The following is a 16,778-nucleotide window of genomic DNA, read 5'->3' as shown; positions in this document are numbered from 1 at the left end:
ATGATACTCATTGTTAAATGCTTTAAAGGATTACCTGATATAATTACACACAAATGTTACAACTTTGGAAAATAAAGAGGATCATCTTAATTAGTGAAACAACTAAATCACACACTATTGTTAAAGGAAAAATATCTTCATTACTTTCAAGGGCAGGAAGTTTCTTTTTTAAAAAAAGTAATTATATGCTCCTAGAAATGATGTCAAAAACTGGAATACAGAAAACTGAATAATTATTCCCAGGGTATTATTATACAAAAAAGTGAACGTGGTTAAAACCTTGCAATTACCTATTTAGCCACCAAATGGTGCCCCTACATTATCCCTGGGTCGAAAGGTAAGGTACTTTGACACAAACACTAAAATCTGGCCAGGTTGTTTGGTATATTATTAACACAGCAGAATAAGCAAAGTGTTGCCTAGTGGAAGCCTTTTGGAAGTCTTGTTTAAAAGACTTCCTAAGAAAGATATTAACTAGGCTGCCAGTTGTTTACAAGAGTGCCTGAAAAGTCCATTCCCTTAATGAAGAAAACAAAATCCTTTTAATTATTATTGACCAGTTCTTTTTCTTATCAGAGGAAGTGTGAAAAGTGTAACTTAAGTCAGTGCTGTCCCAGGAATAAATAGAGCTGGCATTTATGAGGTTTACCATTACTAGGCTTGCCAGATGTAGACATGTCTACCTTTTACCTTAGGACTATGTAATGTACCTGAGCAACGCTGTAGTCAGAAGACAACCATTGAGCAGGGGTAGGGTGGCCTTCCTCTTGTGGTTTCCCTGGCCCCGCTGGACTCCTCACTGAAGGGCCTGAAAAAGTGACAACCCCCAGCAGTTGTTTATGGTGGGCTGGCCTCAATAGAAGAGGGCTTTGCACTGTTTATGGAAGATACCCCAGCAAGGGCCAGCCTAGAAGGAACTCAGACAGCATATTCATCATCACTCTGGTGTCTGACACCTCCGTTCAAATCTCAGGTCTAGGTCTACCAGCCCTGTGACCTTAGGCAAGTTACTTAACCCCTCTGACCCTCAGTCTCCTCCGCTGCAAAATATGAAATGAGATAATGCCCTTAAAATACTTAGCATACCGTTTGAGACATTGTCAGCATTCAATAAATGGAAACTGCTAGAATATGTTGTCTTTAGATAATAGTAATAGGAATGATCACAGCCCTCAGCCCAGGGCAGTACCATTCTCCTGGCTTCCTCTCTCTGTTCCTGAGAAGAGAGCACTTCTCTGACCAACAGACTCTGAACACGGAAACAAACTAAACATTCGCCTGACTGCTTTCCTGTCTGAAATCTCCCAGGAGTTACTGTCACTCAAAGCTCTCTTGCTCTCTTTTTAGAGTCCTCTTTCTCTAATAACACAAGTTCCAGATCCAATACTATGCCAATTTTTTAAAAGGCTTGACTAGGAAATTTCAAAAATTCTTCTAAATTGGTTTCCCAAATGGATTACTGATGCTGGAAATTCTTAACACCTCACAATCAGTACCAATGCTATGTCCATGAGCCATACCAATAACCTCCAATAGATGAAGGAAAGAGAACAACTTTACCTGAGGGGAAGATCTCTTCCTGTGACTGCTTTAGTCGCCTCCTCTCTCTTGCTGATAATGGTCGGTCCTTTTAAAGAAAGTCAGTTACTTCCATTCCTATTCACTGTTCTTATAATACCTACAATGCATGACATATCATCCAGCACTACAGGAAAGGCCCTGCACAGGTCTTTAAAGGAGTGTCCACTTGAAACCAGTTCACATCAGGCTTACAACTCCTAGCTAGGATGATCACAGCCCTCATTTCTAGGAAGAGCTCATCTTTGGAAGGGCAAATAGGGAATTCTGCATTTCCTACATTCAGAATCCACTTGGTCTCCTTAATTAACTGGAAGTGACCAGCCCTGAAACGATAGAATCTGTCCGTTTCAATCAAAGCTTCTGTTGAGAATCACAAATTTGCACTTTCCAGTGTCTGGCAAAAAGCAGGGCTAAGATGTTTTAATACAAAACTTCACAATACATGCAGGATTTACAACCAAAAGGTTTTATAATAAAGCTTAAAAAAATCCAACATAGACTCCTACAAACCTTTGATGATGATATCTCTCTGTTCCTCAAACTGCTCACAGACCCAGCGACCACTCTACTTTGGTTTTCAGCATCTTTTTGTGTTGATGTGACATCCACTTTTCCAACAGTAGAAAGAGAAGGCAAAAGACGAGGAGGAGTCTCTTGGAACTTCCATAATTAACAAAGAGGAGGAGGTTATCAGTGTCATATACATCTACCTCCAAAGGTCCCCCATCGGTAAATCTATGTATTTGTCAGTGATTCCCTCTCAAAAACTTTAAAACATTGCATTTGGTGGGGGGGGGCGGGGGGGGGCGGTGGCGGAGGGGAAGAAACTCTGCCAAAAGTGAATGACCATCTAAGAAGCTTATAGAGAGGGTGCCTGTGAAAGTTACTTCCAGAAATGAGGGGTTGCCACGATCTTATGCAGAAGCTGAGGGAGAAACTGTTCATTAATATGACATAAGAGGAATCAGAGATTTACCTTTGTTGGCCTGTTCCTTTAACTCTCAAAATGAGCTGTCCATCCTTGCTGGAGAAGATAAAATCCTTACTCTGCTTCCAACTCACTGACATTTGATAACTAATATTTAGCATTTCTACCCTTCTTTATACGTTCCTTGCATTATGTATATGCCTTTTTAGCACATCATTCTAAATAGAAATGAAGCTTCCTAAAGTCTGTTTCCCAAGCAGCAGCACAATGACTTATTCCAAAGAGATCTCTGCTGACCTGTCTCTTTTCCCCACTATGCTCAGTATGCTCAGTATGTTCTCTTTTCTTCTGCCGCTGCTGTTGAGACAGGAAAGGTTCAGACCCAGAGCTGTGTGGCTGTAAAGCTGGGTGGATTCTGTCCTGTTCACTTTAAAAAAAAAACAAACCACTTACTATAAACCTACAGTAATTGTGTTACTGACAAACGGATAGAAAAATCAGTGGTACAGAATTGAGAGTATAAAAATAAATCATCATATTTAGGGTCTACTGATTTTCAATGAGGGTCCCAAGAAAATTCAATGGGAAAAGAATAATCTTTTAACAAATGGTACTGGGACAAGTGGACATCTACATACGAAAGAATGAAGTAGAACCCTCTCTACACATCACACACAAAAATTAACTCAAAATAGATCTCAGATCTAAACGTAAGAGTTAAAATTATGAACTCTTAGAAGAAATTATGGGAGAAATCTTCATGACACTAAAAGCAGAAGCAACAAAATAACAAATAGACAAAACTAGATTTCATCAAATTTTAAAACTTTTATGCTCTAAAGGACACCATCAAGAAAGTGAAGATGGGGGACTTCCCTGGGGGTCCAGTGGTAAAGAATCCGCCTTCCAATGCAGGGGACGCAGGTTTGATCCCTGGTTGGGGAACTAAGATCCCACATGCCATGGGGCAACTACGCCTGCGCGTCACAACTACTGAGCTCACGCGCCTCAACGAGAGAGCCCACATGCTGCAAACTACAGAGCCCACGCACTCTGGAGCCTACACGCCCTGGAGCCCATGCGCCACAACTAGAGAGAAGACCACGCGCCACAACGAAAGATGCCGCACGCCTCAACGAAGGCCCCGCGTGCTGTAACTAAGACCCAACGCAGCCAAAAAAGTAATAAAGAAGAAATAAATAAATAATAAAAAAAAGAAAGTGAAGATGGGACTTCCCTGGTGGTCCAGTGGTTAAGACTCCACACTTCCAATGCAGGGGGCACAGGTTCAATCCCTGGTCAGGGAACTAAGATCCCACATGCTGCATGGCACAGTCAAAATAAAATAAAATAAAATACACTTTAAAAAGAACGTGAAGACAATCCACAGAATGGGAGACAATATTTTTGAATCTTATATCTGATAAGGGACTGACATTTGTAATTGATAAAGAACTCCTACTACTCAACAATAAAAAGATAAATAAACCAATTTTAAATGGGCAAAGAATTTGAATAGATATTTCTCCAAAGTAGGTATAAAAATGGCCAATAAGCACATGAAAAGATGCTCAACAACATTAGTCATTAGGGAGGTGCAAATCAAAACCACAATAAGATACCACTTCTAGGATGGCTAGAATCAAAAACAAAACAAAACAAAACAAAAAACACAGAAAATAAGTGTTGGTGAGGATGTGGAGAAATTACAACTCTCATACATTGCTGATGGGAAGTAAAATGATATAGTTGCTTTGGAAAATAGTTGTGCAGTTCCTCAAAAAGTTAAACATAGAGTCACCATATGATACAGCAATTCCACTCCTAGGTATATACCCAAGAGAATTGAAAACATATGTCCATACAAAAACTTGTACATGAATGTTCAAAGCAACTTTACCCACAGTGAAAAGTGAAAACAACCCAAATGTTCATCAACTGATGAATAGATAAATAAAATATGAAATATACATACAGTAGAATTTATTTGGCAATAAAAAGAAATGAAATACTGGTACAGGCTACAACATGGATATAACCTTGAAAGCATTATGCTGAATAAAAGAAGCCAGATACAAAAGGCCATATATGTATGATTCCATTTATATGAAATATTGAGAATAGGCAAATTCATACAGACAATGGTTGCCAAGGGCTAGAGACAAGGAGGAATGGAGGGTGACTAGTATTGAGTATGGGGTTTCTTTTTGAGGTGATGGAAATGTTCTGGAAACAGATAATGGCAGTGAATGTACAACTTTATAAATATACTAAAAACCACTGAATTGGCACTTTAAAAATTTTTTAAATAATTACGGAAGAAAATAAAAGAAGCGAACTTGAATATAATTTGACAGTCAAGCAGAACAAGCAGGACACACATCATTTTATCTATAAAGTACTAAGGATTCCAGTGTCCAGAGAAAGCTTAGGACTAAATTTTGGTTTCAATTCAATGAGTTCAAATGAAAGGAGCATCATACTTGTACTTTTCTATAAAAACAAAACCTTATTAAAAACATTTGAGGGACTTCCCTGGTGGCACAGTGATTAAGAATCCGCCTGCCAATGCAGGGGACACAGGTTCGAGCCCTGGTCTGGGAAGATCCCACACGCCGTGGAGCAACTAAGCCCATGCGCCACAACTACTGAGCCTATGCACTAGAGCCCGCGAGCCACAACTACTGAGCCCACGTACCACAACTAGTGAAACCTGCGTGCCTAGAGCCCGTGCTCCGCAACAAGAGAAGCCACCACAATGAGAAGCCCGTGCACCGCAACGAAGAGTAGCCCCTGCTCACCGCAACTAGAGAAAGCCCACACACAGCAACAAAGACCCAAACAGCCATAAATAAAATAAATAAATACAAACGTTTGACTATAGACGCATAAAATAGTTATATATATTTATATAAAAGTGTTAAATATGAAAATGTATGTAATATATAAAGTTTAAATATATATAGATTATAAAAATATAGTCAATATATACATTAAATATATTCTTTAAATATTTTACAAATAAAAATGTAAAGTTAATCAAATGTTCTGGCTTTCTTTCTAATCCTTAGCTATTACCATGCTTCATCTAATTTAGGCTTCTTTCCATGTTCAAGTAGAAGATACCCTTTAAATTTACTCAGAATAGTCTCTCAGTATCAAAATCCTTTTGTTCCGTTCCTTTTCTTCCTTTCTTCCTTCTCCTTTGGTTCCAACACATAAAATATGTTTTTTTAATTCCTTAACTTAAAAAATCAGACAATCCACTAACTTTAAAAGCAAGAAGGAATGTGATATTACCTAATTTTTGGAACTGCCCATCCACTTGGAGGACTTACAAAAGAATGATGTAGAAATAGGAAAAAACACACTAATGGCAAATGGCAAGTACCCTACACCAGGGCACAGAAGGGATCTAAGAATTCCTTGGGTCCTATCCTTTGGTTCTGTCATGTTTAAACTGTTATATGGGAACAACCGATTTTCCTAAAACCACAACTAAAAGCACAAAGAACACAACCCACACCTTTGTAACCACACTTTCCAGTCTTCTTTCTGAAACCAATACCTTGTGCATGTCACTCACCTGGTCCTTTGATAAATTTTGGTCTTTGTTTAGGGGCTGCAGAGGCTTCACTGGGTCATTCCTTTCTCCAGTGACATAGTCAATGGACCATGTGGGAATTCGGTTTCCAGGTTGAGCACTGGATTTAGTGTTATCCTGCAGCCTCTCTTTCACTTGAGAAATAATACATTTACCTTCTAGCTCATTAGAGGCATCTAAATGTCTTCGTTGATTCTCTTGAACTAAGCTGTTGTTCACTGAGTTCCTCCTTTCTGCAGGTACGATGTCAATATTCACCCTACTGATCGTGGCTAGCGATTTTGCGGTATTGCTTACGTCTGGTTTGTAGGTGTGGCCTTTCAGACTTGCGGGTGTCTTCAAGGGGCCAATGACTATGGGTTTCTCCTGGGACAAATATTTGTCTTCACCCTGAATGAAAACATGCTTCCAAGTTATTATAGCACTCCTCACACCATATTAAAAAATTAACTCAAAATGGAATAGCAGGTTCCTCAGAAAGTTAAACATGGAATAATCATAAGACCCAACAATCCCACTCCCAGGTATTTGTCCCAAGAACTAAAAGTAGGGACTGAGATATTTGTACACTAATGTTTATAGCAGCATTATTCACAACGGCCAGAAGATGGAAACAACCCAAATGTCCATCAGCAGATGAATGGATAAACAAAATGTGGTATATACATACAGCGGAATATTAGAGAATAGAGAAAGTAGATCAGAGGCTACCAGGGTCTGGGAGTAGGGGCAATGGGGAGTTAGACCTTAATGGGTACAGAGTTTCTGTTTGGAATGATGAAAAGCTTTTGGAAGATATGGTGATGGCTGCACAGCATTGTGAATGTAATTAATAAGACCACTGAATTGTATGCTTAAAAATGGTACAAAATGAAAATAATTAATTAATTAATTAATTTAAAAATGGTACAAAATGGCAAATTTTATATTACTTATATTTTACCATAATAAAAAAATTTTTAATGGATCAATAACCTAAATATAAGAGCTAAAACTATAAAAATCCTAGGAGAAAACATAGGCGTACATCTTCATGACCTTGGATTTAGCAAGGGATTCTTAGATATGAGCATGGGCAACAAAAGTAAAAAACAAATAAATTAGACTTCATCAAAATTAAAAACATTTGTGCATAAAAGGACGTTATCAAGAAAGTGAAAGGACAACCTACAGAACGGGAGGAAATATTTGTAAATCATATATCTGATGAGGGTCTAGTATCTATAATATAGAAAGAACTCTTAGAACTCAATAATAAAAAACAAAAAACCCAATTAAAAAATGGGCAACGGACTTAATAGATATTTCTCCAAAGAAGGCATTCAAATGGCCAACAAGTTCTATGTCATTAGTCAAATGCAAATCAGAACTACAATAACATACCACTTCACATCCACTAGGATGGCTAGAATCAGAAAAACAGAAAATAACAAGAGTTGGTGAAGTTGTAGAGAAACTGGAATTCTCAGGGATTGCTGATAAAAGCATGAAATGGTGCAACCACAAAGGAAAAACAATGTGGTCATTCCTCAAAAAGTTAAACATAGAATTACCATATGACCTAGCAATTACTCTCCTAGATATTATACCCAAGAGAATTGAAAACAGATACTCAAACATTGTACATAAATGTTCATAGCAAAAGCTAAAAGGTGAAAACAACCCAATATCTACCAATGAATGAATGGATAAACAAACTGTGGCATATACATACAATGGGGTATTATATAGACATAAAAATAAATGAAGTATTGATATATGCTACCTGGATGAACCTCAAAAACATGCTAAGTGAAAGAAGCCAGACACAAAAGGTTACATATTGTATGATTCCATTTATATCAAATATTCAGAATAGGCAAACCCATACAAACAGAGAACACTGGTGTTTTACAGGGGCTGGATGGAGGAGGAGTGACGACCTAATGGGTATGAGGTTTGCTTTTGGGGTGATGAAAATGTTTTGGTACGAGATAGAGGTGATGGTCGCACAATACTGTGAATATACTAAGTGCAATTAATTGTTCACTTTAAAATGGTTAACTTTATGTTATATAAATTTCACCTCAATTAAAAAAACTTCTTAAAGTTATTACAGCACTGACTTCATGAACATTTTAATAGGCACTTTGAATACTTCACCAGTATTCCTTCTTTACAATACAAAATTACTTATACAACAGAAATCTAACGAAGCTTAGTCATTTCACATAGAATAACTAGCTTAGGTAACCTATCATTTTAATACAGTTTCTAGAACACATATCCTTTAGAATGAGACATACCATTACATATGTCTTGGAGCCCTCAGAAGAGTGTGGTTGAGGGGGAACGGCTTCATGACTTAATTCAGCCTTTCCAGAAACCACTGTAGCCACAGGCTTGGATTTAGAGTCACCATTTTTAATATTATTTTTGGAGGTTTTTCTTTATGAGGAAGAAAAGAAGAAAAAGTTATTATCAGTACAGTGAAGGTTAAAGGTTTCCATATATATGAGGAAATGTGCATATATGTTACACTCCCTCTTAGAACGGCTCGTTTTCTTTCTTTCTGTCTTTTATTTTCTTATTTTTTTTTCTTTTTTGGCCGTGCCATGTGGCTTGTGGGATCTTAGTTCCCTGACCAGGGATTGAACCCGGGCCCCCTGCAGTGGAAGCGTGGAGTCCTAACCACCGGACTGCCAGGGAATTCCCATAGAACTGCTCCTTTTATAGAGAACAGTCTTCTAAAAACCAGTGGGCGTTCTACAAAACACTTGACCAGTAATCTCCAAAAACAATCAAGGTCATGAAAAACAAAGAAAGTGAGAAACTGTCAGAGACCCAAGTTGACTAAGGAGAAATGAGGAGTAATATGGTATGCTGGACTGGATCCTGAAGCAGAAAAAGGACACTAGTAGAAAAACTGGTGTAAGCCAAGTGAAGTCTGGATTTAGTCAACATAAGATACTGATGTTGTTTTCTTAGTTCTGACAAATGTACCATGGTAACATGAGATGCTGATAGGAGAAACTGGGTGAAGGTTATACAGAAACTCTCTGTTCCATCTCTGCAACTTTTCTGTAAATACAATATTATTCTAAAATTTAAAACCTATGAAAACTTGCCTCACAATTAGAAGCACCAGGATAATTTTCATCTTCAAGTTTCACATTTGTAATAATATCACAACTGCTTTGCCAAGTTTGAAAGTAAAAATGATTGGTATACTCAGCCTTGACTTGCAGAATAAATGTATACAGGAATAATATCCCCAACTGTTTAAGTGTGACATTTTCCAATGGAGCTAAACCTCTGGAGAATTCAAGGGGAGCATGAAGACCAGAGCTGCAGAAGGCCAAAGGTCTGTTGGTAGGAAATTATAGGCAATGTAAACAAAAATATGATCCTTCTTTATACCCCAGGGCCTCTCTAGCATTGCCTCCCAAATTTAACACGTCAAAAGACAGGGACTGTGAAGGTCTTGTCCAGCTCTAAGTCTCAGATCCTAGAACAGCTATTTAGCGAAGGTAGGACCTGAAAGTCAAAGAAGGAATTCTATCCCCTTGAGAAGTTATATGAGTAAAGAGGGAACCTTATAAAAGCCCTCTGAGATTTGAGTATTATTTTATAAATGTGACTATTATCTTACATAGTACATAATGTAATGATAGGCTTCTTAGATGATCTCTCATTTTAATATGATTTCTAAAACATACATCCTTTTAAAAGAATCGTACTCAGTATGTCTTGGAACTCTCAGAGAAATGTGAAAGTGATTCCTCCAATGGTTCTCTAGATTTCTGATTTTAGCAATTAAGCAAATCTCAACACTTGTTCTAATCATGCAATTCTACTTCATGTTTTTAAAAAACTCACCATAAATTCTCACACATGAAAATTATAAAAGCCACCCTCTTTTATTCCATCTATTTAGCTGACCTATTTGCAAGGGAAATGTCTTACGCCTTCGTGGCCTCCAAAAACAAGGATATTTGGCGCTTTATGTAAGGCTGCCTTAGGATGCTCCTCACAGAAGGTCTTTCTTCAGGCCTTTTGCTCAGCATGGTTCTTATTATTTCTGCCAGCTCTGAGCTGTAATCTTTCGGCATTGGTGGCAGCTACAAAGAGAAATAATACCATAAGTATGACTAACAGTCTTGTGAAGAAAGTAAAAGAAGGTAGAGGTTTCCCAAGATATATTTTTTAAATCATTATCCACAGCAGAAAATAACCAGCATATTAGTCTACAGGAAGCGTATCTGGCATCCTGGTTATAATAGCAAGTTGTAAAATTATAAAATATATCCTTTAAACCAGCAGTCCCATTTCAGGACCCTCTCCTTCATAAATAAGAGCATGATTTATGTACCAGGATATTCACTGCAGTATTGTTCTTGTCATAGTGAACAAATGGAAACAATGTAAATGGCCATTCATAGGGTACTTGTGGAATAGAGTATGGTATACCCTTCTAATAAAATACCAGGCAGCCTTTAAAAAAATACAAGACTTACAGGTACTGACCTGGAAAGATGTCCCTCATTTATTAAGTCAAAAAAGCAGGTTGTATACCAGTGTGTATAGCCTGATTCCATTTCAGTTACTTTTTTAACATACACATCCAGAGTTATAAAGACAGGGAAAAGCCAGGAAGGTTATGCACCAAACCATTACCAATGGTTATCTCCAAGGGATGGAAATGGATGGAAACAGGGGAATTTCACCCCTTTCTTGTTTGATTCTTTAAGAAGTGGAATTATGAGCAAATTTTACTTTTTCTGTGTTTTTTGATATTTTTTCAAATTAAAAAAATAAATGAGTCTTGGTATAATGTTAAAATCAGTAGGTGATTTATAGCCTTAAAACTTAATGGTGTGAGGATGCCTGACACTGCAGGGGGCAACTAGCCTCATGAAATTGACACATAAAGTTGGTCACTCTAGCATCTATCATACACAATGCTTTCTGCAATTTTTAACTGGTTACTAGTGATTGTGATGATTATCAAAGGAGCAACAAGTTCAAACAGACTAGACTCTTTTTTTAAAAATAAATCTTTTATTTATTTTATTTATTTATTTTTGGCTGTGCTGGGTCTTTGTTGCTGCACGTGGGCTTTCTCTAGTTGCAGTGAGCGGGGGCTACTCTTCATTGCGGTGCGCGGGCTTCTCATTATGGTGGCTTCTCTTGTTGCAGAGCACAGGCTCTAGGTGCGCGGGCCTCAGTAGCTGTGGCTCGCGGGCTCTAGAGCACAGACTCAGTAGTTGTGGCGCACGGGCTTAGTTGCTCCGCGGCATGTGGGATCTTCCCGGACCAGGGCTTGAACCCGTGTCCCTTGCATTGACAGGCGGATTCTTAACCACTGCGCCACCAAGGAAGTCCAAACAGAGTAGACTCCTTTTAAACAGGGCTCATTTAACCGCTTAGGTGAAGCTACCAATAGCCTCAGGGCACCTGCACATCCTGTGTCTATAAGGTACTGGTTTTCAAGAAGCCAATTCTTCAGAGCCATTAAGCCATTGATCGTTCCCTTCTCCTCCAGTTCAACCCTCCCCACAGACAGGACCCACCATTCTTAACTATCCACCCAACATGATTACTCCCTTTTCTCAGTAGCTACTTTCAAACCTGCATTAAATTAACCTTGCTCCAAATATTAAAAACAATTAATTCCAGAATATTCTTTACCTTTCCTTCAATAATCCGATAAGCTAAAGAATTCATGTCTTTTGCATTGAAAGCATGCTTCAGGGTGGCCATTTCATAAACACAGCATCCCAGAGCCCAAACATCAGACTAGGAAAAAAAAATAGTAAATGGTTAAATGTCAGAATGCCTTATTTACATTTCTCCTCTTAAAAAAAAAGAAAAAAGACATTTTCCTTAAACCAATTCACAGAGAATTCTTCTAACTTACTATTCTGATGGGTTCTAAAATTACGAATACTGCCGTAGAGACAAGGTGAGCTGGCAAACACAGCCAAATCCTACCTTATAGTTGTAGGGTTTGTTTGAGAACAATTCAGGGCTCATGTAGTAGGGTGTGCCAATGAGGGTGCTAGCCATGTCACAGTGGTTCTCAAGCACTCGGGCAATTCCTAGGTCACCCACTTTGATGATGTTTGTTCTTGTTAGGAAGACATTTTGAGTTTTTAAATCTCGGTGAAGGATGTGTTTTTCATGTAAATACTGAAGAAAAATAAAATTTTATTAAATATAAATATTTAATACCTGACTTATGTATACCTGACTTCTTATATACCATCAACAACTGTATAAGTTAAAGAGCCTTATACTCTTAGATGAGCCTTACCTACACATCAAAACACTATTGTTTTATAATCTCGAAATAAAAAGTCTAATTTACAACTTTCCAAAGTAAGAAATTAAGTTCCATGCATTAATTTGCCCAACTTCCTTCAAAATTGTTCCCTGGTGACTTGACAGTCATACCATCTAGCATTATAAGGACCCAGTTAAAAAATGTGCTTACAAACTTTCACTGAAGGTAGAAAGACAACTTATACAAGGTCAAATGCACATTCCTCTCAGACTCATGAAATCTTCAGCTTCATAATATTTTCAACTATAACAATATCACTTTTATTGTTTAAATCCTAAGATACATTCTCTAATATCAGAGTGATATTCCATAAACAGTCTCACGTTTGAGTATGTGTGTAATAAAACACAAACATGTTTCACATTTCTACTCACTCTGCCACAGCAGGGTTAAAGCCCAAAGCCCCACAGTTTAGGCAGATTAATTAGCCCAACCACCTTTCAGTATGATGCAGCTGACCAACTGATAACAAACATGGTCATTCTTTGCTCTTTGTCAATTCAGGGCCCTTAAAATGGATTTTGCTATAAATATTAAATGAATAGAGAATTGTCTTTCCCAGCAATCAGAAAAAATCCATGTCTGCTTCAATACAGATATCACTCATTCAGAACACTTCAGTGCTACAGCAAGAGGAACTAGGTCCACTTCATAAATGGATTTTTAAAAGAATTTTTTTTTCATTAAGCATTTGGGGAAGCATTTTCCTAAAATCCACCAGGCATCCCTCTGTCACCTTGGAGCAAGTGGGATGCTGAGTCCTGACAGTACCTGCAGAGCCATAGCGATCTGAACAAACCACTCCACCACCTGACTCTCGGACAGAAGCCTCCCTTTCTGCTCTTTGAGCTTTCGGTACAGATCACCTCCTTCGCAGAAGCCCATGACGATGTACAGCAGACCATCCCCTCCCTCCCACGACTCCTTGTAGGTGACAATATTGGGATGCTTCAACTGAGACAAGAGCTGAGCTTCCTGTTCAGCAGCTCGCCGCTCTCGGCTGGAGGCATTTCGGAGGTTCAGCTTTTTGATGACATACTACAAAAAAAACACATGTTTTTACAACATGCAAACAAACATACAGTATTATAGATTCAAAAGTATTTAAGGGTTATCCTGAGTGTCCTCAAAACCAACCTTCTGGAGACTGCCACATAACCTATTCATTTTGTTATTCACAAAGCACAAAACTGGGAAAAAGACTTGTTACCACTAATGATACTTTTTTACAAGTTAGACTTATAGCAGGGTAGGGGGGGGTCACAAAAAAATTATACTTTCCATCTGCATTTTACAATTTCATTAATGGCTAGAAATGAGTCAGTGTTAATATACCACTGAATTAACCAAAAAATCTGTGGTAGAGATTCTTTAACCTCTAAGTTCCCCCTACAAAGGTGCATACAATATGACTTGAATATACATCTGCAGACAGAATGGGTCTGTGGATTCCATTACATACTCAAAGGGATCCAAGGCCCAATAAGGCTAAACATCACCTATCCTCAACATCCAAAATAATTCTCACTTAAAAAAAAAAAACAAACGTCCTCCAACACCTAATACATTGCCCTCAACCAACTGACACACCAAACAATTCATTATTCAACAAACACAATCATAAATGTGTTTTGTAACAAAGCATAAATGTGCTTGGTAAAATGTAAACAAACTACTGCTCAAATGTGAGGGACTATTATTACAGCTAGCACCCCATCCTCAGCTCAAAAAAATCCCCCCTCACCATTGACCACTGAATAAATCTCTTACGCCTGAGCTTGTGTTCCAGGCAGTGACCAGCACCTGAGACAAGGCAGAATAGGCGAGAGGACCTTATACTTATGGGGCCATCTCCCTTCAGTTTGTCTGGGGCAGTCCCATTGTCCTGGTGTAATATAAATAGTGTCTCCTTTCAGTTTCCAAATTGTCCCAGTTTGTACAATACATTATATGGTCACCCGTTTATAAACCACATTTAAGAATTGGTTTATTATCCTGAGGCTAATGGGATAAAGTGCAACATTAGAGGCACGTTTTAGAAAGATCACTGAGACTGCAATGAAAGTGATGAATTGGAGAAGGGCAAGTCATGTGGCAGGGAGGACAAGCGGGAGGCCATGGCCATAGCTTAGCTAGAGACTATGATGTCCTGGATGGGGGAGGTACCCGTGGAGATGAAGAAGAGGCCAGTTGGCTTAGTGGACAGACGAATAAGGGGGTGGGAGTGGGGGAAGGTAAGGGGGGGATCCCAGAACGACTCCCAGGTGTCCAGCTTGGGCAATTGGCTGGTTGGTGGTGCTACTCCCTGAAATGGGGACCGTGAGACGAGGTCTGGAGGGAAGGTGATGAGCTGAGTTTTGAGCGAGTCCAGAGGTCTCCAGGTCAGACGGGGTATGGTGCCCTTCACTGAAGGAGGAATACTTGCCAGGCGCCGCCGTTAGGTCCTGGGAGTGTACGCTCTCACGGAACTGTCGAGAGTGCGGGGAAAGTGTGCAGATTAAGCACACCGATTACGACTACAAAGAGAACGCCAGGGAGTTCGGGGCGCATATGACAGGAAGGCCTGGCCTACTCTTGATGGTCTGGGACGATTTCCCTGAAGAAGTGCCATCTGAGGTGCGTCCCCTTCAGAATATCTGGGCCCAGCCCTTGGACGGCGCCCTCGACGAACCCCTGCCTGCCCCCATCCCCTGCCGGGCCCCAGCCCCGCCGACCTGCCTGCCGTCCCGTCGGTGCCTCACGAGCGTCACCTCCCCGTACCTGCCCCTGCCCACGACACGCAGGTAGCAGTAGGCGGTCAGGGGCATGTTCCCGGAGCGGGCCCACAGTCGGGATGCGGCGGCAGCGGCGGGGGGCGCGGCGAGCGGCGGCAGGAGGCCCCGCTCATTCCACAGAGGAAGTGGTGCCGGCGGCGTCTGAGGCGGCCCTGCCAGGGTGCCAGCGCAGAGGCCCGACCCACCGCGACGCCGCTGCCATAGCGATCCCCGCAGGCGCTGCCCTGCGCATGCTCCGAGGCCCGGAGGACCCACCACAGAGCCGAGGCGACAGGCGGCCAGAGCGACCACGCCGGGCCTGCGCGCGCACCCTCGGCCTCACTTCCAAGGCCGGAACTTGCGGGTTTCCCGCAACAATAGACTCGTGAACGCTTGCTCTTACTGAGCGCTTACTTGTTCTTAGTGCTTTGCACGTATTCGCTCCACAAATATTTACTGACTGCTTACCCTGTGCCTGGCCGAAAAAGTCCCTGCCCTCCGGGAGCTCACATTCTAATGGGGGACTGGGGACAGACTAGATTCTACAAGTAACATTTGTTATATTTACTTTATCATATGGTGGTTAATGTATGCATGCAGCAATCCATCTTATTTTTCATGCATTGCAAGATAAATTGAAGGTATCAGTGCACTTCACCCCTAAACAATTCAGCTTGCATATTGAGAACTGCAAAAACTCTCAGAAGGACTCCATTCAAACCCCTGCACTAAGTGACTTGACCAAATTTTGGCATGGTTTTTAACAGCTTAAGGCAGTGTCCCCAGAGTACCTGCCCACCTTAAATGGCCTGCCTGTGGAAGCTCAAAACTGCCAAAAGATTTATCGTTTGATCCAGCCAACACCTCCCTTTCCTAGGACATATACCTAAAAAGCTTAAAATTATAAATCCAATGGGGCGGGGGGGCGGGGGGGGGGTGTTGTATTCCTACAACCCCAGAATGTCTTTAAGGTCATGAAATCCATCCCATTGAAATGTAAGGTTTCTTGGCCTATATCCAAGAACCAATTTTTGCCCAGTTTGGGGGGTGGAGTTGATATTGCCCCTGTTGAGAATGCATAATACAGAGCATACTATTGGGGGTTTTTTAATATAAATTTATTTATTTTTATTTATTTATTTTTGGCTGCATTGGGTCTTTGTTGCTGCGCGGGCTTTCTCTAGTTACGGCAAGCGGGGGCTTCTCATTGCGGTAGCTTCTCTTGTTGCGGAGCACAGGCTCTAGGCGCGTGGGCTTCAGTAGTTGTGGCACACGCGCTCAGTCACTGTGGCTCGCAGGGTCTAGAGCGCAGGCTCGGTAGCTGTGGCACACGGGCTTAGTTGCTCCGTGGTATGTGGGATCTTCCCAGACCAGGGATCGAACCCATGTCCCCTGCATTGGCAGGGGGATTCTTAACCACTGCGCCACCAGGGAAGTCCCTAGCATACTATTGTTGAAAAAACAAAATTCAACTGAGTAAAATTTAAAGATCTTATAGTCTTTTTCTGCACTCCCAATGCATGGGGCCTGGGTTCCATCCCTGGTCAGGGAACTAGATCCCACATGCCACAACTAAAGATCCCGCAT

The 16,778-nt window shown here is 40.4% G+C and overlaps 1 protein-coding gene across 2 annotated transcripts in view; it reads right to left on the bottom strand.

The window, feature by feature from the left end:
* NEK4 (NIMA related kinase 4) overlaps positions 1 to 15,424 on the bottom strand; it is a 36,253-nt gene extending 20,829 nt beyond the window's left edge. Inside the window, exons 1-10 of one of the 2 annotated variants that reach the window (XM_068557887.1) lie at positions 15,199 to 15,424; positions 13,210 to 13,476; positions 12,087 to 12,284; positions 11,784 to 11,891; positions 10,059 to 10,213; positions 8,399 to 8,540; positions 6,096 to 6,503; positions 2,092 to 2,241; positions 1,561 to 1,627; positions 711 to 808 (exon numbers count right to left, since the gene is read on the bottom strand). In XM_068557887.1, coding sequence (XP_068413988.1) covers positions 711 to 808; positions 1,561 to 1,627; positions 2,092 to 2,241; positions 6,096 to 6,503; positions 8,399 to 8,540; positions 10,059 to 10,213; positions 11,784 to 11,891; positions 12,087 to 12,284; positions 13,210 to 13,323 — 1,440 coding nt within the window. In that variant the 5' untranslated portion in view covers positions 13,324 to 13,476; positions 15,199 to 15,424. Of the gene's footprint in view, positions 1 to 710; positions 809 to 1,560; positions 1,628 to 2,091; positions 2,242 to 6,095; positions 6,504 to 8,398; positions 8,541 to 10,058; positions 10,214 to 11,783; positions 11,892 to 12,086; positions 12,285 to 13,209; positions 13,477 to 15,152 lie in introns of both variants that reach the window. The other variant, XM_068557886.1, reaches the window with a different exon arrangement.
* Between the last annotated feature and the right edge of the window lie 1,354 nt (positions 15,425 to 16,778).

Source organism: Eschrichtius robustus, chromosome 12 (assembly GCF_028021215.1).
Source record: "Eschrichtius robustus isolate mEscRob2 chromosome 12, mEscRob2.pri, whole genome shotgun sequence".
Classification (NCBI taxonomy): domain Eukaryota; kingdom Metazoa; phylum Chordata; class Mammalia; order Artiodactyla; family Eschrichtiidae; genus Eschrichtius; species Eschrichtius robustus.
The sequence above is the reverse complement of the archived record's forward strand: the minus strand, read 5'-3'. Positions and strand labels throughout refer to the sequence as shown.